Source organism: Leucoraja erinacea, chromosome 2 (assembly GCF_028641065.1).
Source record: "Leucoraja erinacea ecotype New England chromosome 2, Leri_hhj_1, whole genome shotgun sequence".
Classification (NCBI taxonomy): Eukaryota; Metazoa; Chordata; class Chondrichthyes; order Rajiformes; family Rajidae; genus Leucoraja; species Leucoraja erinaceus.
In genome coordinates this window covers 3,431,252-3,453,126 of record NC_073378.1, presented here as the reverse complement: position 1 = coordinate 3,453,126, position 21,875 = coordinate 3,431,252, and the positions used below count along the sequence as shown (strand labels likewise).

At 45.1% G+C, this 21,875-nt stretch overlaps 1 protein-coding gene across 1 annotated transcript in view; it reads left to right on the top strand.

The window, feature by feature from the left end:
* LOC129706559 (genetic suppressor element 1-like) overlaps positions 1-21,875 on the top strand; it is a 176,736-nt gene that overhangs the window by 102,341 nt on the left and 52,520 nt on the right. The window contains exons 5-7 of the mRNA XM_055650924.1: positions 9,586-9,795; positions 11,493-11,681; positions 17,494-17,795. Of these exons, the coding sequence (XP_055506899.1) occupies positions 9,586-9,795; positions 11,493-11,681; positions 17,494-17,795 (701 nt within the window). The remainder of the gene's footprint in view (positions 1-9,585; positions 9,796-11,492; positions 11,682-17,493; positions 17,796-21,875) is intronic.

Sequence of the window (21,875 nt, the reverse complement as noted above, 5' to 3'; positions counted from 1 at the left end):
GAGCTCCCGACGATGTCGTCCACTGGCCCGCGGCCGAGCCCCGGATTCAGGTCGCCGCCGCCTCAACCACCGGAGCATCATCCCAGCCCTGCGCCGGGCCACCCTCACCGGAGCACCATCCCAGCCCTGCGCTGGGCCACCCTCACCGGAGCACCGTCTCAGCCCCGAGTCGTGCCGCTGCCACTGGAGCGCCCGAACGCCGCCACAGCTCCGAATTCGGCCAGCCTCGAGTCCTGGCTGGCTCTGCTTCCAGAGCCTCGAGGTCGGTCGTAGGTTGGAGGCCACCAGCTCTGCCATTAGGCCTCAGCGCAGACGGAGGCAGAGAAGGGGTATACGACAAAAGAGTCGCATTCCCCCGAAGGGAGAGACAAAAAACCATGTTTCAGCCCCCCCCCCCCCTCCACATATAACACAACCTAATAACCAAAAAATTAACTAAAACAAGAAAAAAAAACAACAACAAAAAGTAACGACAGATGGATTGCAGGCGAGCCAGCGCCGCCACTTCCGGAACATGGAGAAACATAACTACAGAGACTCGAGGAACGTCTGGTCCATTGCTGCTCAAAGTAACTGAGCATTCAAGGTTGCATTGCGAACCTTGATTCCTTGCTTCGGGAACATACAAAGGGCCTGCTTAAGTGGCAGAAGCAGTGGACCACCTCAAAAAATGCCCACAGTTGGTGGTTCCACATCGGATAACACAAGTCATCTTCAATCCCGAGGCAGTTCTAAGAAGAAGAACACACTGCATGATAGGGCTTTATCAATTTATTGCACTATTGTTAGTTCAATTACTGGTGTTTGAGCTTCTGTTGTCAGGCATTGAGTTCCAAAGGGATAGCCTCAATTCAACGACTGGTGTCGCTGGAACTGATGCAAAAGCGTCTCAAACATAATTAATCAAACATATTTGATTTATCATCTGAAACTTGGGAACTGAATAGTATCAGCAGTATTGTTTGTAATATAATTGGACTGGTTTGAAGTAGTTATTTTTCTCTTTATTTTGTCATTACATTTTCCAGTGTTTTGATTGAAATGATGAGCCACTGCAGTTATCCCACACTGACCTTTCTGTCCTGGGCCTCCTCCATTGTCAGAGTGAGGCCCAGCCCAAATTAACCATATAACATATAACCATATAACAATTACAGCACGGAAACAGGCCATCTCGACCCTTCTAGTCCGTGCCGAACACGTATTCTCCCCTAGTCCCATATACCTGCGCTCAGACCATAACCCTCCATTCCCTTCCCATCCATATAACTATCCAATTTAATTTTAAATGATAAAAAAGAACCTGCCTCCACCACCTTCACTGGAAGCTCATTCCACACAGCCACCACTCTCTGAGTAAAGAAGTTCCCCCTCATGCTACCCCTAAACTTCAGTCCCTTAATTCTCAAGTCATGTCCTCTTGTTTGAATCTTCCCTACTCTCAGTGGGAAAAGCTTTTCCACGTCAACTCTGTCTATCCCTCTCATCATTTTAAAGACCTCTATCAAGTCCCCCCTTAACCTTCTGCGCTCCAAAGAATAAAGCCCTAACTTGTTCAACCTTTCTCTGTAACTCTGTAAATTGGAGGAACAGCATTGCATATTTCTCTTGTGCAGCTTACACCCCCCGCGGTATGAATATTGACTTATAACCATATAACCATATAACAATTACAGCACGGAAACAGGCCATCTCGGCCCTACAAGTCCGTGCCGAACAATTATTTTCCCTTAGTCCCACCTGCCTGCACTCATACCATAACCCTCCATTCCCTTCTCATCCATATGCCTATCCAATTTAGTTTTAAATAATACCAACGAACCTGCCTCCACCACTTCCACTGGAAGCTCAATCCCACGCTATCACTCTCTGAGTAAAGAAGTTCCCCCTCATGTTGTGGTGAATCTCTGGAACTCTCTGCCACAGAGGGTAGTAGAGGCCAGTTCATTGGCTATATTTAAGAGGGAGTTAGATGTGGCCCTTGTGGCTAAGGGGATCAGGGGGTATGGAGAGAAGGCAGGTACGGGATACTGAGTTGGATGATCAGCCATGATCATATTGAATGGCGGTGCAGGCTCGAAGGGCCGAATGGCCTACTTCTGCACCTAATTTCTATGTTTCTATGTTACCCCTAAACTTCTGTCCTGTACTTCTCTAACTTCAAGTATCCCTTGCTTTCCCCCTCCCTCCATCCCCTCCCCATCCCAGTTGTCCGACCAGTCTTACTGTCTCTGACTACACTTTATCTCAGTTTGCTTTGTTGTTACTTTCTCCCAACTAACAATGATCAATTCTACATTTTTCTTGACCTCTATTCCCTGATCTGTTTTCACATCTTATCTATACACTTCCTTATCTATGTACCTCCCACTTCCCTGACATCAGTCTAAAGAAGGGTCTCGACCCGAAACATCACCCATTCCTTCTCTCCAGAGATGCTGCCTGTCCTGCTGAGTTGCTCCAGCATTTTGTGTCTGGCTTCACAGTTATCTCACTGGTTTCTGCAGCAGGATACACAGCTACAATGGCAAAGAACACTAGTTTGAGATCCAAGGTGTTGCTTGCCCCTGCTAACCTTCCTTTTCATCTGTCAAGTAGACACCGTCGTGCTTGACCCAACAAACACGTCATTGATTTTTCACCAAGACATCACGTATCATGTTCAGTTTCAAAAGCAAGTCCATCTTTAAAAATGAAATGACCTGGAAAATTCCTTTGCAACACTTCAGAAGAAATTAGCTTCTGCAGTGGGGAATTCGCTTTACCCAGATATGTAATGCTGTGCCGATTTCTGGCTGTCATGAAATTCTACTCCTGATTGTTCAGAAGGATTTTTATCTCCCCCAGATAACATCAATAGTAATACAACACACAAAATGCATCTTCATCAACCTCACTGATGTGAAAAATGGTACTTCTTGTTTATTAACAGAATGGCAAGATTTTGCCTAATTAACCATGTTTTGCCTGACAACGATATTTAAACGGCTATTACTTTTAAAGTGGTAGGCATATGGAACAAGCTGCCAGAGGAGGTAGTTAAGACAGATACTATAACAGCATTTAAAAGTGATTTGGACATCTACATGGTTGGGAGAGCTTTAGAGAGAGACGGGCAAAACATGGGCAAATGGGATTAGCGTAAATAGGTGCTTGATTGGCATGGATTACCTGCTTCCCTGCTGTAAAGCTCTGTAATTCTATTCCCGAATCACTTTAAACTTTTAAGAAAGTAGAAGTGCTGGAATGCCTTCATGATTACGTCTGTCTGCTGAGACCAGGTCAGTTCATCCAAGATGTTAGAGCTCTGCCATTTGAAGCAGCGACCTCTCTTCAACACTGACCTGACAATGCAAACTGACATGTCATCTTCTAACTTCCCCTTGCTGAAGTCAACAATTAGTTCCTTGGTTTTGTTGACATTGAATTATCATTGCAACACCACTCAACTAGATGTTCTTTCATTGTCCCGTACGCTGACTCATCACCACCTGTAAGCAGTCCAACAACAGTGCTGTTGTCGACGAATGTATAGATGGCATTGCAGCTAAGCTTGGCCAGGTGAGTGTAAAGACACAAGAGCAGGTGTCTAATGCCCCTGTCCCACTTAGGAAACCTGAATGGAAACCTCTGGAGACTTTGCGCCCCACCCAAGGTTTCCGTGCGGTTCCCGGAGGTTGCGGGTGGTTGCCGGAGGTTGCAGGTAGTGGAAGCAGGCAGGGAGACTGACAAAAACCTCCGGGAACCGCACGGAAACTTTGGGTGGGGCGCAAAGTCCCCAGAGGTTTCCGTTCAGGTTTCCTAAGTGGGACAGGGGCATAAGCATGCAGCCCTGAGGTGTACCTGTGTGGATGGTCACTGAGGAGGAGATGTAATTATCACCCATATTAATTGAGATCTACTGATGAGGATGTCAAGGATCCAGTTGCAAATTGAGGTACAGAGATCCAGATTATGGAGCTTGGTGATGTGTTGGGAAGGAAATATTGTGTTGAACTGTGGTCGATGAACAGCAGCCTGACATAGGTATTCCTATCTGCTGTTGACCTGTTGTTGCGATCAGCAAACTGAGGTGGATCTTGGTCATTTCTGATGCAGGAGTTGAGTTACACCATAACCAACCTCTCAAAGGCACTTTATGACAGTGGGTGTGAGTGGCTGCCATAATAAATGAATGCCCTTTTGCAATTAGTGGGAAATTTAGACTGCAGCACCGAAAAGTTTAAGTTGTCCTTGGAGACACAAGTTTTTAGTCGTTGGCCAGTTATGACATCTACGCCCGAAAACCTTTGTATGGATTCAACTTGGTGAATGGTGTTCTGATATTGGCCTCCAATTCTGAGATTGACAGTAGCTGTGGAGACTCATGTAGGTGTGTTCTCCCTTTCAAAGAGTGCATAAACATCACTGAGCTCATGCGGAAGTGCTGCATCATTGCCACTTATGCTACCCGGTTTTGCCTAGTCGAAAGCACTAGTGTGAAAACCTTGCCACAGCTGTTGAGTATCTCTGTGACTCCAGTTTAGTCTGGACTTGATTCTTCAGCGCTTGCGATGACCTTCAGAGATCATATCTGCATATGACTGGTTTGCCAATCCTAAACCCACAAATCTAACCCTCAGCAGATCTGTGGTGCTAACTCTTGCATATGGCAAGAGAGTGGAGAGCATAAAGTTCCTCGGTGTGCAAATTACAGACAGCCTCACCTGGCCCAGGAACACCACTGGGACCGTCAAACGGGCCCATCAGCGACTGCACTTCCTGAGGAAACTAAAACAGGCCTCACTCCCCACCAACATCATCAGGACTTTCTACAGGGGTACGGTGGAGTCTGTACTCACGTACTGCATAAATACGTGGTACTGCACCTGCAACTGCTCGGACAGGAAGGCTCTGCAGAGGGTAGTGAGGGGAGCAGAGAGGATCATTGGCGTCTCCCTACCCTCGGTACAAGAACTGTTCCAGAGCCGCTGTCTGAAAAAAGCTCAGAGAATTGCTAAGGACAAACTGCACCCCCTCCACACACACCTGGATCTCCTGCCATCAGGCAAGAGATATCGAAGCATCAAAGCCCGGACTACAAGACTGCTAAACAGCTTCCTACCACAGGCTGTGAGGCTGCTAAACAGTTACTCTGTACTCACAGTCACTTGATTCTGCAGCTGGCACGGACACTTTAATAACTGGCACTGGCCACTCAAATCAGCTGCCCCGGACATTTTTATGATTGGTTTATTGTATTTTAACATTGTGTTTTACCTGCTTTTAACTATTTATACTGTTCCATCAGGGACTGGATTGTTTTTTAGTGTTATTATGTGTGAAATGTTTTAAATTTCATGTGCGATGCTCCGCTATTCACTGGGAAACGTCTTTTCATTTTGCACTGTACAACTGTTGCTTGCAAGATGACAATAAAGGTCAATTGATTGATTGATTGATTGATTGATTGATTGATTGATTGATTGATAATGACTAGATGTTCGGTCTTATTGATTGGGATCGGAGAATAAATGTATAGGAGGGGTCTGCAGATACTGGTTTACAACATTTACAGAATAAATGTAGTCCAAGACACTAAAGATATTGGCCAGCATGCGCTGTTGCTCATTAATCTGTATGCATCACCACCTGGTGAAGATAAGATATCACCACTGATAGCTAGAATCGCTGTTGATCAGCATGACTATGCAGCACCACTAATCACCCAGTATTATACAAATCACCAAGTATTATACACATGCGACAGATATTGACTTTGACTATCAGAATTTCACAGTGGGAATCAGGGTGCACAAATCATGATTGTTCTGGGGCCACCAGCCTGAATTAGGGATATGCGCTGACAATCTTAGTGCCAGCAACACTATATAATTCTTCTAGCATTATTCCCTTAATCATAATAGCATTGAAATATAGACATAAACCTCCAACAATTTGTTGAGAATGTTATTAACAATTTTTCATCCTGTGGAAATATACTTCTCCCCCTATTGCTCTTACTTTAAAACATCAACTAATCTTTTGTTATCATTTCATTACCTTTTTGTATATCTAACTTATTTTTCAACCACATTAATATCAAATCTTACCTAAAGGGAAATTCAGGCTTGATTTGCTTGTTGTTTTGAAACCTAAACAAATTCAAAGTCATGGTCAAAAATTGTAGTGCACAGTCTCAGCTTGTGCTGTTTCCTGCCAATTCCTCAGTTCTGTAAAATAATCCCTGCATGCCATCTTGAATAGCAAAATGCAGAGTCACAAGTGCCTGCCTCTGAAATACTATTGTTGATAATTGGGAAGAAACCATTGTTTCCTATAATATTTTCCCACCTAATCCCCATATTCTCTAATGCCCTTAGCTTCCGAAGATTTATTGAATCCAGCATTAGATATTTTCAATTGTGTTACAATTCCCCATGTAAAGAAGTAGTCTCATATTAACTCCAAAATTGGTAATTCCTTATTCTGAATACAGAACTGTTGCTGGAAAATTTTCCAGACAGGGGAAATAGCTTGTCGGTAATTCAATACTTTTCTCTGTTATTTTTGTGATTCATGTGCAAGTTCTCTTAAATCTCTCTGCGTGCGAACATTGACTGGGTTTTCACCATTGAAAATGTATCCTGTTTTGCCACAGCCACACATTTGTCCACATTATCCAGGAGGTCAATCTATTGGCTCCCCCAGGGTTTGCTGCAGGAGTTCCCTGCGCAGAAGAACATCAGCAGGTTGTAAATCTGAAGAGATTTAGGGTTCAGGGGGTAAAGGGATGTGAGAATGGGTTTCAGAGAACAAGAACACTTTCCATGACCCATCACCTCTGTGGCAGGTACATCAATAATAGCCAGCACCCTCACCTTTTCTTCTGTGAGTTAATGGCCATAGGCTTGGCCTCTCCCATTATGCCAATATTGGCCCTGACAATGCACCACCTTTAAAAGGAAAGGAAAGTATATAATGAGGTTGTTACATTGTCTGCATTGGCTTAATAGCTGACAGTAGAGGGACACTGAATATGACCAGGCCGGTCAGAATAGTGGTAAGTATGTGGGACTCTCAGACACCAAATTAATATTGGAGGCCTGTGAGGAGTGGTGTGCGTCAGGGATTGGTGCTGGTTGTCATCTACATCAATGATTTGGATGAGAACATACAGGGCAAGATTAGCAAGTATGCCGATGATACAAAAGTGGGTGGTTTTGCAGATAATGAAGATGGATGTGAAAGATTGCAGCAGGAGCTGGATCGATTGGCCAGGTGGGCTGAAGAATGGTTGATGGAATTTAATATAGAGAAATGTGAGGTGTTGCATTTTGGGATGTCTATCAAGCTCAGGTCCTACACAGTGAATGGTTGGCCTCCCTCCAGCTCCCTCTCCACTCCAGGTCTTCTAATTATCAACCTCTCTTATCACCATACGTGGTCTTGTCCCCACCTCTGATTTCCTGCCTAAATAATGAGCCCACCTCCACACAGCTGGCCACGCGTAACCTAGGATGTTGTGGGAAGCAAAATAATCGCTGAGGTCCTGGCAGGTATTTCTGTGTCTCCAACCATTGCCACATGTGAGGTAGCGGAACACTGGAGAATGGCGGATTTTGTCCTTTTATTTAACATGGGCTACAAGGACAGGCCAGGGAACGGCAGGCCGCTGAGCTTAACATTAGTGGCTAGAAAGCTACCATTAAGAGATTCTGAGAGACAGCATTTATTTGCAGTTGGAAATGCAAGGAATGTTTAGGGATACTCAGCATGGTTTTGCGCAGGGGGAGTCATGTCTCACAAATTTGATTGAATTTTTAATGATTGATGAGGACAAGGTCGGAGATGTCTGCATGGACCTTAGCAAGACTTTTGACAAGGTTCCTCATGGTAGGCTGGTCCTGAAGGTTAGAACTTATGGGATCCAGTGTGAGCTCACCAATTGGATACAAAATTAGCGTGTTGATAAGAGGCAGAAGGTGGTAGTGAAAGCATATAACAAATATAACCATATAACAATTACAGCACGGAAACAGGCCATCTCGGCCCTACAAGTCCATGCCGAACAACTTTTTTCCCCTTAGTCCCACCTGCCTGCACTCATACCATAACCCTCCATTCCCTTCTCATCCATATGCCTATCCAATTTATTTTTAATTGATACCAACGAACCTGCCTCCACCACTTCCACTGGAAGCTCATTCCACACCGCCACCACTCTCTGAGTAAAGAAGTTCCCCCTCATATTACCCCTAAACTTCTGTCCCTTAATTCTGAAGTCATGTCCTCTTGTTTGAATCTTCCCTATTCTCAAAGGGAAAAGATTGTCCACATCAACTCTGTCTATCCCTCTCATCATTTTAAAGACCTCTATCAAGTCCCCCCTTAACCTTCTGCGCTCCAGAGAATAAAGACCAAGCATGTTGACATTGGACAGGCTTGGACTGCTTTCCCTGAAATGAAGGAGATCTTATAAAAAAATATCTTATAAAATAATGATGGGTGTAGATAGGGTTGATAGTCACAATTTTTTTCTCAGGGTAGGGAGTCTGAACCTATGTATGAGGCGAGGAAATATTTCCAGTGGATCTATGGGGTAGGTTTTTAACACAATACGTGGTGGGTATGTGGAACAAGCCATCCGAGCAGGTCGGAGAGGCAGATAAATTACAATATTAAAGAAGTCATTTGGACAGGCACATGGATAGGAAAGGTTTAGAGGCCTAGGAGTCAACTCAAGCAAATTGGATTATCTCATATGGGCATTTTGGTTACCATTGACTTAAGGGCATATTTCCATGTATAATTCGATGAGTACATGAATTTGTAATATTCCCATCATTATTTTGGATCAGTGCCCTCTCCCATGTAACCTGTGCAGGAGTTAACGAGTCATACAGTGTGGAAACAGGCCTGTCGGCCGACAATGTCCCAGCTACCCTAGTCCAACTTGCCTTTGTTTGGTCCATATCCCTCCAAACCTGTCCTATCCATGTACCTGTCCAACTGCTTCTTAAACGATGGAATAGTCCCAGCCTCAACTACCTCCTCTGGCAGCTTGTTCCATACATCCACCACCCTCTGTGTGAAAAGGTTACGCCTCGGATTCCTATTAATTCTTTTCGCCTTCACCTTGAACCTATGTCCTCTGGTCCTCGATTCCCTTCCTCTGGGTAAAAGACTGTGAATCTACCCGACCTATTCCTCTCATGATTTTATATGCCTCTATAAGATATCCCCTCATCCTCCTACGCTCCATGGAATAGAGACCCAGCCTACTCAACCTCTCCCTAAGGCTCGCACCCTCTATTCCTGGCAACATCCTCGTAAATGTGCATGCAAGGTCCAATTCTGCTAGTGTGCAGAGAATTTCTCATTAATGCTGGAATATCAGTTTCCCCAGCGGTTATTCCCACCACTTGAACACCTGCAATGAGGAATCTCTAGCCCAGACCTTTTAGATGAGAAACATCCAATCCATACAAGCCTGGTGAAAAGTTTAGTTTTGAATTATGTTCCGTTTCATTTTAATTCACCAACAGAATCTGTAGATCCTCTGCCTCAGCAGAATATATCTCCTAACAGCCTTTGTATTTGCAGTTTGCAGAGACCTCTTCCACACCTGGTAACATCCAGCAGCAGATCAGATGATTTCCTCGCAAGCTTCCGTCCGTATCACGGGCGAGATGCAATCCGGACATTGTCTTCTCTGCCTTCGATAGGATTGAATTCGCCAACAGCAGCTACAGCTGCGGCTTTCTACCATCCTGCCATCCTCTCGCATCCACCTTATCAACATCCACCGTACAGGTGAATATCTTACGATCAACATAATGAATGTACTGCCAGTGTTACTCCTGGTCAGAATTGGGGTGATCAGGTAAACCCTATCATTCAGCCACTATAAACGGCAAAGATTCATGTTCATAATTTGTATGCAATTGGTCTTTCCTGCATTTTTCTGCGGAAATGTCATATTTTTATGAAGATGATGTAAGTTATGCTGCAAGCACAATTTAAACAAATTTTGTCTTGAAAATAATTTGACATTGTTTACTGCCTGTCAGCTGTCCGCTCAAAACCCAGACATGTGCCACGCCTTGGCCTGACTTTCATTGCCTGACTTTATTAGCAAAAGATATCCAGATAAACTTGTCAATTTTGTACTTGTAACTTAACTGAATTTAGTTGTCAAATAAATGAGCTAGGTTTTTCTTGTACGTATTTAATACTTGAGCATTTAAACTATTTAATTGAAGCATCGGGGTCTTGGTGAGACCACACCTGGAGTATTGAGTACAGTTTTGGTCTCCAAATCTGAGGAAGGACATTATTGCCATAGAGGGAGTGCAGAGAAGGTTCACCAGACTGATTCCTGGGATGTCAGGACTGTCTTATGAAGAAAGACTGGATAGACTTGGTTTATACTCGCTAGAATTTAGATTGAGAGGGGATCTTATAGAAACTTACAAAATTCTTAAGGGGTTGGACAGGCTAGATGCAGGAGGATTGTTCCCGATGTTGGGGAAGTCCAGGACAAGGGGTCACAGCTTAAGGATAAGGGGGAAATCCTTTAAAACCGAGATGAGAAGAACTTTTTTCACACAGAGAGTGGTGAATCTCTGGAACTCTCTGCCACAGAGGGTAGTTGAGGCCAGTTCATTGGCTATATTTAAGAGGGAGTTAGATGTGGCCCTTGTGGCTAGGGGGATCAGAGGGTATGGAGAGAAGGCAGGTACAGGATACTGAGTTGGATGATCAGCCATGATCATATTGAATGGCGGTGCAGGCTCGAAGGGCCGAATGGCCTACTCCTGCACCTAATTTCTATGTTTCTATGAAGCATCCCAGGAGAGAAGAAATGGGTGACGTTTAGGGCCAAGACCCTTCTACACTCTAAAGAAGGGTCTCGACCTGAAACGCTACCCATTCCTTCTCTCCACAGATGCTGCCTGTCCTGCTCAGTTACTCCAGCTTTTTGTGCCTATCTTCAGTTTACACCAGTGTCTGTAGTTCCTTCCTGCAGACTAATTGAAGCATCCTATTGTATTAGCATCCTGAGGCTATTTAGAATTAGGTTAAGATTTGGAAATATCCTTCAGCTTGCATGTTTTACTCAGTTCAGTTCAGTTTAGTTCATTGTCACGTGTACTGAGGTACAGTGAAAAGCTTTTGCGCATGCTAACCAGCTAGCGGAAAGACGATACATGATTACAATCGAGACATTCAGTGGCCAGAAACATGTCGAGGGAGTAACGTTTAGTGCAAGGTGAAGCTAGGAAAGCCCAATCAAAGAAAGTACGAGGTGTTCCTGATTAGATAGACAGTAGTTCGGGACTGCTCTCTTGTTGCGATAAGATAGTTCAGTTCTCTAAGACTGGTCTCCAAATTGATACCCACTGAATTGCCCAGTGATCAAGCACATTAATAAAAAGAATAGTTACTCAGAATGGATGCTTGTAACAATTGGGAATAGTTTAAGTAATCTTTGTGTGCTTCACTTGCAGAATTGATGACCCATATTTCCTGTCTCTTCGTGCACCATTTTTCCACATTCCGCAGCCTGGTACCATTCCATCCATCCAAGCTTCCAACATGCAACTCTCTCTCACTGGTATGCGACCACCATCAGATGTAGCCCATTCATCACTTTCAGGCACACCCACAGACCATTTGTCGCTTCATGCAGCAAGAAGGTCAGTACTGAACAAAGCATTCATGCATTTTGTAATCATAACAATCTACATGTTTTTTTTCCCCCACGTAGTCTATTTATTTTGTTTAAGAAGGAACTTCAGATGCTGGAAAAATCGAAGGTAGACAAAAATGCTGGAGAAACCCAGCGGGTGCAGCAGCATCTATGGAGCGAAGGAAATAGGCAACGTTTCGGGCCGAAACCCTTCATCAGACTATTTATTTGACTTTATCTTCAGAATAAAATTTGCGGCGACCATAATGAGGCTGCGCGACTAGTTCCCAGAATGCGAGAACTCCTCGACTCCCGGGCAACTACTCGCGAATATGAGACGACTGCATTGTCTCCTGCAGTCGCCTAAGTGGGACAGGCCCATAAGGAAGTCATGATGCACTTGTATAGGACTTTGGTTAGAGTTTTACATGACTTTGGTTATCACCACCTAGAGAGTGATCCTGACCTACCATCAACCTCATTAGAGACGCTTGGACAATCTTTAATTGGCCTTTACTGGACTTTCCTTGCACTAAACGTTATTCCCTTTATCCTACATCTGTACACTGTGGGCGGCTTGATTGTAATCATATATAGTCTTTCCATTGACTGGATAGCAGGCAACAAAAAAGCTTTTCATGGTACCTCAGTACATAGACAGTAAACAAAACTAAATAAGAAATAAGTAGGGCACATTTGGAGTATTGCATGCAGCCCAATTATGGAAGAATGTGGAGGCTCTGGACAAAGTCATTGTTAATTCCGTGCTCTTTAATATTCTACCATGGGGGACTTTTATCAAATACCTTAATATAATCCACGTAGATTACATTCCCCACCCTACACTCTTAGTTCATCTTTGTCACCGACTCCAAAAAAATGAGTGTGTTAATAAGATATGGCCTGCCATGTACAAAGCCATGCTGACTTCCCTAACTAATCCATTCTCTTCCAAATTGAAGTAAATCTTATCCCAAAGAATCCTCGTCAACAGCTTCCCTTCCACTAATGTGAGGTTCACAAGGCTATTCCTGGATTGTGGACTGTGGATTTTCTCTACTCCCCTTCTTAAACAAAAGAACCACATGAGCTACTCTCCAGTCATCTGGGACATTGCCTGTGGCTGGAGAAGATGCAAACTTTGTCAAGGCTCTTGCAATCTCCTCTGTTGCCTCTCTTAATAACATGGAATAGATGAAAAGAAAGCAGAATTGATAGTGTTTGGTCCCAATGGCTCCTGTGAACCTCCCCCTGTTGACTTGGGTCCCTTGGCACTGTATGTGAAGCCAATAGTTTTAAACTTGGGTTTTAGGATGGACAGTGATTTTAAATTAGATCATCAATTATGCGCGGTGGTTAAGTCCAGCTTCTTTCATTTAAGGCAGCTGGCAAAGGTGAAGCCCATTCTTGAACGACAGCATTTTGAAACAGTAATCCATGCCTTCATCACGTCTCGGCTGGATTACTGTAACGCACTTTATTTTGGAGTTAGCCAATCTTCCCTTGCACGTCTCCAGTTGGTTCAGAATGCTGCTGCTCGCCTTTTAACTGGAACACGAAAGAGGGAGCACATAACGCCTATTCTGGCCTCCCTCCACTGGCTCCCGGTGTACTTTAGAGTTCTTTTATTTGTTTTTAAATCTTTAAATGGTCTCACCCCGCCTTACCTCTCTGAACTGCTTCATCCATATGCTCCTGCTCGGTGCCTCAGGTCAGCTGATCAGCTGCTCCTGGAGGTACCGGGGTCTAAGCGGAAGCTCAGAGGGGATAGAGCCTTTTCTGTTGCTACTCCGACATTATGGAACACTCTACCTTTGCACATTAGACAGGCCCCTTCACTGTCCATTTTCAAAACCAGTCTTAAAACCCTTTTCTATTCCTTGGCTTTCGCCCCTGCATGAGACTTTGCTCTTGTTTTAGTGTTTCTATTGTTTTTACTGTCTTTTAATGTTTTTATTGGTTTGTTTTATGTTTATGATTAGTCATGTACAGCACTTTGTTGCAACAGTGGTTGTTTTTAAAGTGCTCTATAAATAAAGTTCAGTTCAGTTCAGTCCATCAGGCCCTGGGGACTTATCCATCCTAACGATCATATTCATAAAGAACCCCAACACCTCTTCCTTCTTAATCTCAAACTGCCCTTGCATATTAGTATTCTCCACACTAATCTCACCACCCTCCATGCCCTTCTCCTTGGTGAAATATTATTTTCCCCAGAAATATTATGGATATTTCCCCTTTGGGGGAGTTACATGCTTGTATATCTATGAGATAGAATTTCATAGAAACATAGAAACATAGACAATAGGTGCAGGAGTAGGCCATTCGGCCCTTCGAGCCTGCACCGCCATTCAATATGATCATGGCTGATCATCCAACTCAGTATCCCGTACCTGCCTTCTCTCCATACCTCCTGATCCCTTTAGCCACAAGGGTCACATCTAACTCCCTCTTAAATATAGCCAATGAACTGGCCTCAACTACCTTCTGTGGCAGAGAATTCCAGAGATTCACCACTCTCTGTGTAAAAAATGATTTTCTCATCTCGCTCCTAAAAGACTTCCCTCGTATCCTTAAACTGTGACCCCTAGTTCTGGACTTCCCCAACATCGGGAATAATCTTCCTGCATCTAGCCTGTCCAACCTCTTAAGAATTTTGTAAGTTTCTATAAGATCCCCCCTCAATCTTCTAAATTTTAGCGGGTACAAGCCGAGTCTATCCAGTTTTTCGTCATATGAAAGTCCTGCCATCCCAGGAATCAGTCTGGTGAACCTTCTCTGTACTCCCTCTATGGCAAGAATGTCTTTCCTCAGATTAGGAGACCAAAACTGTACGCAATACTCCAGGTGTGGTCTCACCAAGACCCTGTACAACTGCAATAGAACCTCCCTGCTCCTATACTCAAATCCTTTTGCTATGAATGCTAACATACCATTTCCTAACGTAGCTAATCACCAAATGGAAGGTTTGAGTTAAGTTGAGGCTAGTTCCATTTATTATTTCTCCATGGATTATGTAAGATGTTTTCAAATTAAAATCTAAGTCCATTTAAGTCCATCTGAGACATTTACATAAAAGTGATAATTTTCCCCTCTGCTCACTATCTGTAAACATAGCTTTTTGTTCTCCACTATTTTAAATATTTTATTATTGAGAAATAATGTGGAGAGTGGAATAGTAGAATACTGGTAGACAAAAGTGCTGGAGAAACTCAGTGGGTGCAGCAGCATCTATGGAGCGAAGGAAATAGTCAACGTTTCAGGCCGAAACCCTTCTTCAGACTGATGTAGGGTGGGATGGGGGGGAGGGGGGGGAAGAAAGGAAAAAGGAAGAGGAGGAGCCCGAGGGCTGAGGGAGAGCTGAGAAGGGGAGGAGACAGCAAGGGCTACCGGTAATTGGAGAAGTCAATGTTTATGCCGCTAGGGTGCAGACTGCCCAAGTGAGGTGCTGCTCCTCCAATTTCTGGTGGTACTCACTCTGGCCATGGAGGAGGCCCAGGACAGAGAGGTCGGATTCGGAATGGGAGGGGGAGTTGAAGTGCTGAGCCACCGGGAGATCAGGGTTAATACGGACCGAGCGGAGGTGTTCGGCGAAACGATCGCCAAGCCTACACTTGGTCTCACTGATGTAGATCAACTGACATCTACAGCAGCGGATGCAGTAGATGAGGTTGGAGGAGATGCAGGTGAACCTCTGTTGCACCTGGAACGACTACTTGGGTCCTTGAATGGAGTCGAGGGGGGAGGTAAAGCGACAAGTGTAGCATTTCTTGCGGTTGCAAGGGAAAGTGCCCGGGGAGGGGGTGGTGCGGGAGAGAAGGGAAGAATTGACAAGGGAGTTATGGAGGGAGCGGTCTTTGCGGAATGCAGACATGGGGGGAGATGGGAAGATGTGGTGAGTGGTGGGGTCACGTTGGAGGTGGCGGAAATGGCGGAGGATTATGTGTTGTATGTGACGGCTGGTGGGGTGGAAGGCGAGGACTAGGGGGACTCTGCCCTTGTTGCGAGTGGGGGGATGGGGAGAGAGAGCAGTGTTACGGGGTATGGAAGAGACCATGGTGAGAGCCTCATCTCTAGTAGGGGAGGGAAACCCCCGTACCCTGAAGAATGAGGACATTTCAGATGCCCTGGTGTGGAACGCCTCATCCTGGGTACAGATGCGGCGTAGATGGAGGAATTGGGATTAGGGGATGGAGTCCTTACAGGAAGCAGGGTGGGAAGACGTGTAGTCCAGATAGCCATGGGAGTCAGTGGGTTTGTAGTGTATGTCGGTCAGAAGTCTATCACCTGCGTTGGAGATAGTGAGGTAAAGAAATGGTAGGGAAGTGTTGGAAATAGTCCAGGTGTATTTGAGTGCCGGATGGAAGTTAGTGGTGAAGCAGATGAAGTCAGTCAGTTGTGTGTGGGTGGGTGCAGGAGGTGGCACCAAAGCCATCGTCGATGTAGGTGAGGTAGAGGTCGGGGATGGGGCCCTGGTACACCTCGAACAAGGATTGTTCAACGTACCCGACAAAGAGGCAGGTGTAGCTGGGGCCCATGCGTGTGCCCATAGCTACGCCTTGTGTTTGGAGCAAATGGGAGGAGTCAAACGTGAAGTTATCGAGGGTAAGGACCAACTCCGCTAGGCGGAGGAGAGTGTCAGTGGCTGGGTATAGGATGCTCCTCTGGTCGAGGAAGAATCGGAGGGCTTTGAGACCATCCTGGTGGGGGATGGAGGTGTAGAGTGACTGGACGTCCATGGTGAAGATGAGGGGGTGAGGGCCTAGAGAGTGGAATGCGCGGAGACGACGGAGAATGTCTGAGGTGTCTTGAACATAGGTAGGCAGGGATTTGACCAAGGGTGATAGGATGGAGTCAAGGTATTTGGAAATGAGTTTGGTGGGGCACGAACAGGCAGAGACAATGGGTCTTCCGGGACAGTCAGGTTTGTGGATTTTGGGGAGAAGGTAAAATCGGGCTGTGCGGGGCTGGGGAACGATGAGGTTGGAGGCTCGGTCGGGCAGGGCGTGGGAGTTGATGAAGTCAGTGATGGTGCTAGAGATAGTGGCCTGGTGCTCGTCTGTGGGGTCATGGTCCAGGGATAAATAGGAGGAGGTGTCCGAGAGTTGGCGCGTGGCCTCAGCTTTGTAGAGATCGACGCGCTAGACTACCACCGCACCTCCCTTGTCGGCGGGTTTGATAACCCAGTCTGGGGTGTTGCGGAGTGAGTTGATGGCAGTGCGTTCAAGAGGGGGAGAGATTGGAGTGAGACAGGGGAGTGGAGAAGTTGAGGCGGTTGATGTCGCGGTGGCAGTTTTGGATAAAAAGGTCTAAAGCCGGAAGGCCATGAGGGGGGGTCCACGAGGAGGGGGTGCGTTGGAGGTGGGAAAAGAGATCATCAATAGGCGGCGAGGACTCCTTCCCATGGAAGGATGATTTGAGGCGGAGGTGATGGTAGAAGAGCTCCAAGTCGTGCTGGGCGCGGAACTCAAGTAGAACACAAATGGGTCACTACTCCACTGGTAGATCCTCTTCCCACTGGCTTTCTTAAAGTTCATTTTTTGTCATTTCTAAAAGACGACAACCTAATCCTCAAGTTTTAACTTTCGTAGCACTTATGACATGATCTTTGTCAATGACCCTTTAAAAATCGCTAAATATCCTAAAGTGGAAAACATGGTAATACAATGGCAAAAAAACGGGATTACATTACATCCACTTGTAGTGATATTGGTTACGGGACAAATCAATCATGATCGATGTTGCTTTCAAGAGGAAATGAAAACAAGGAAATTCCAATAATCCTGAAAAAATTCAAGGCATTTATTTTGTCGCCACAGGTTACTAATGGATGATGAAATGAGAGAGCGAGAAAAGGAGCAGGAACAAGAGAAAAGGGAATGGAAACGAGGGTTTACACAAGAAAGGGAACTTGAAGTGTTGACAGAAAGGGCCAGGAAAAGAGAAAAACAGCGAGACGCAGAATGGGAGAAAGAAACTAAACGAAGGAAAGAAATGATGAAGCAGGAGAAACATCTCAAGATTGAACATGGGGCAGAACAGAATGCAATTCTCATCAATGATGCGGCAAAAAGACATAAGGAGGAATGGAAGGATTTCATATCTGCCATGGAACATAGAGGTATTTTTCAATATTGTCTGACATCAATTTACTTAAACAGGTACTCTGTTAACATGGTGTTTAAGAATGAACTGCAGATGCTGGAAAATCGAAGGTACACACAAATGCTGGAGAAACTCAGCGGGTGCAGCAGCATCTATGGAGCGAAGGAAATAGGCAACATTGCCTATTTCCTTCGCTCCATAGATGCTGCTGCGCCCGCTGAGTTTCTCCAGCATTTTTGTGTACCTCTGTTAACATGGAACGGCTTGACTAGTCATTTGTTTAAAGTTATATGATGGTGCATTTACAAAATTGCATTTGAGTGTATAGTAAAGATCAAATGCTACTAAATGTTAACGAGCGCCAGCATGATTCTCCACATCTCACTGAGTATGCATAATGCAATCTGTTTGCCAATATAATATATGCTGTGAGGTGAGTAGGCTTGAATTCATATTTATTCAGGCACAAATCTGGGATAGATTTGTTGTCCATTACAGAAACAACATCAATTTCAATTCCATCTCACCCGTGTTTGAAGTACAGGAGAGGAATATTAACCAGATGTTACAAATCCAAGTGTGGGTTATCTTTCAAATATTCAGGGAAAAATTGAAATAAGGAACAATAAAAAGATATTAAAGTAAATATGATCTCAGAATTAAAAGATAAAACTATAGACAAATAAGGAAGGGTTGCGACAATAACAGATGCAGAATGGGAGTTACAGGAGATGGTCTGATGGACAAGGTACGAATGCAGGCGTTGGTTAGGGATAGTCAGCAGGGTTGTCTGTGTGGGAGATGGTGCCTCATCTATTTGATTGAGTTTTTTGAAGAAGCAATCAAGAACGTTGAAGAGGGCAGGGCCATAGACGTAGTCTCCGGGGAGAGTAAAGGGCCTGTCCCATTTGGGTGATTTTTCAGCGGACTGCCGGCGGCTGTCAAGTTCGTGGCACGCCTGAAAAACCGCGAACTGGAAGGGCGACTGTCAGAGTGGAACATACCCGCAAGCGCACACACACACGCGCGCGCGTGCACACACACACACACACACACACACATACACACACACACATCGCATAGGCGGGGGCCAGGGCAAGCGGGGGGAGCGCTGTCTGAAATTCACACGGTGCAAAGCCAATGTGATACAGACACACACCGCGATGGACAGGAAGGTTAAGACGGCTAGCACAGTGTATGGTAAGTCCTTTAAAAGAGGGTTGGGGGAGAAAGGTGGGGGGGGGAGGAGTGGAGACACTATTAAGAAGCCAGACAACTTTTAATAAGCCAGAGATACACAGCTGTGAAGTTTGATGGGCATTTAACATTACCGGTCGGTTTTCCTTGGTTCTGAAAACTCGTGCTTATGTTTTTTTTCCCCCAATGCGCCAATGAAAATGCCCGGTCAGCAAAGACGATTAGCTAAATCTACCAACGAGTACATCGACTACCCAATACTACATGGTGACCCCACTACAACTGTACCTACGACTACAGGATTATTGATTTTCTCCACGGCAACTAATTTTTGGTCGCAGAAAACTTTCAACATGTTGAAAAATTAGCGGCGACCATACTGAGACCGCGACTGGTTCCCAAACTGTGGGAACTCCTCGCGACCATGAAGGAGGCTCACCAGAGACCACCAGCGAACATGTGGCGACCATGTGGTGATCATGAGACGAGCGCAGAGTCTCCTGCACTCGCCTAAAAAGTCGCCAAAGTGGGACAGGCCCTTTAACTTACTGGATACAATAGTGGCTTCATGGTAGGAAGCAGAGGGTGGTTGGGGAAAGGATGTTTTTCAAACGGGAGGTTTGTGACTAGTGGTGTATCTCAGTGATCAGTGCTGGGCCCCTTGCTGTTCAGCATCTATATCAACAATTTAAATGTGAAAGTCATTTAGTTTAGAGATATAGCAAGGAAACAGGCCCTTCAGAGCATCGTCTGTCCTTGCCAATGATCACCCATACACTAGTTCTATTCGACACATCAGGGACAATTTTACAGAAGCCAATCAACCTATAAACCCGCACGTGTTTAGAACATGGTGGAAAACCGGATGAAAACTGCCCGTGCAAACTCCATACAGACAGCACCCAAGGTCAGGCTCAAATCCAGCCGTCAGGCAACAGCTCTTCCGCTGCACCACTGTGCTGCCCTTCTGTTTAGTAAGTTTGCAGATGACATCTCAGTAGATGGTATCATAGATAGTAAAAATGATTATCAGAGTTGCGGTGGGAAATTGACCAGCTGGACAAGTGGGCCGAGGAATGGCGTTCAATTCAGATGAGTGTGAGTTTTAGTTTGAGGTTTAATATTGTCATATGGACCTAGGTACAGTGAACAGGTGTGTGAGTACATAGTCCCCTGTACGTACCATCTCAAGTGGATACGGCAGTGAAAAGGGCTTTTAGCATGCTGGCCTGCATCAGGCAGGGAATTTTGTACTGAAGTTGACACTATAGTCAATAGGTGCAGGAGTAGGCCATTCGGCCCTTCGAGCCAACATCGCCATTCACTGTGATCATGGCTGATCATCCACAATCAGTACCCCATTCCTGCCTTTTCCCCATATCCATTGACTCCGCGATGTTTAAGAGCTCTATCTCGCTCTCCTGAAAGCACCCAGAGAATTTGCCTCCACTGCCTTCTGACACAGAGAATTCCACAGATTCACCACTCTCTGGGTGAAAAAGATTTCCTCATCTCCGTTCTAAATGGCCTACCCCTTATTCTTAAACTGTGGCCACTGGTTCTGGACTCCCCCAACATCGGGAACATGTTTCCTGCCTCTATGTTTCGTGACTCCTGCCTCTAGCATGTCCAATCGCTTAATAATCTTATGTTTCAATGAGATCCCCCCCCAATTTCCAGTGTATACAAGCCCAGTCGCTCCATTCTTTCAACATATGACAATCCCGCCATCCCAGGAATTAACCTTGTGAACCTACGCTGCACTCCCTCAACAGCAAGAATGTCCTTCCTCAAATTTGGAGACCAAAACTGCACACAATACTCCAGGTGTGGACTCACTAGGGCCCTGTACAACTGCAGAAGGGCCTCTTTGCTCCTATACTCAAATCCTCTCGTTATGAAGGCCATTAGCTTTCTTCACTGCCTGTTGTGCCTGCATGCTTACTTTCAGTGACTGATGTACAAGGACACCCAGGTCTCGTTGTACTTCCCCTTTTTCTAACCTGACACAGTTCAGATAATAATCTGCCTTCCCGTTCTTGCCACCAAAGTGGATAACCTCACATTTATCCATATTATACTACATCTGCCATGCATCTGCCCACTTATCCAACCTGCCCAAATCATCCTGCATTTTCATAGCATCCTCTTCACAGTTCCCACTTCCACCCAGCTTTGTGTCATCTGCAAATTTGCAAATGTTACTTTTAATTCCTTCATCTAAATCTAATGTATATTTTAAATAGCTGGGGTCCCAGCACCGAGCCTTGCGGTACCTCACTAGTCACTGCCTGCCATTCTGAAAGGGACCCGTTAATCCCTACTCTTTGTTTCCTGTCTGCCAACCACTTCTCTATCCATGTGAATACCCTATCCCCAATACCATGTGCTCTAGTTTTGCCCACCAATCTTCTGCATGGGGCCTTATCAAAGGCTTTCTGCAAGTCCAGGTACACTACATCCACTGGCTCGCCCATGTCCATTTTATTTGTCACATCCTCAAATAATTCCAGAAGATTAGTTAAGCATGATTTCCCCATCGTAAATCCATGCTGACTTGGACCGATCCTGTTACTGCTATCCAAATGTGCCACTATTTCATCTTTTATAATTGACTCCAGCATCTTCCCCACCACCGATGTCAGGTCAACTGGTCTATAATCATGAACGAGGGATTTGGTTTAAGCTGAAAGGGGAAAGATTTAACGAGGGGTTACGTTTTCACACAATGCTATGTGGGCGTTTGAAACTAGCTGGCAGAGTAAGTAGTTAAGGCAGGTAGAATAGCATTTAAATGAAATGAGGAGATGAAAGGAAATGTAGATGGTAGTTTAAAAAAGAACACGTGAAAAGGGGTCCCGATCCAAAACATCACCTCTTCATGTTCTCTAGAGATGCT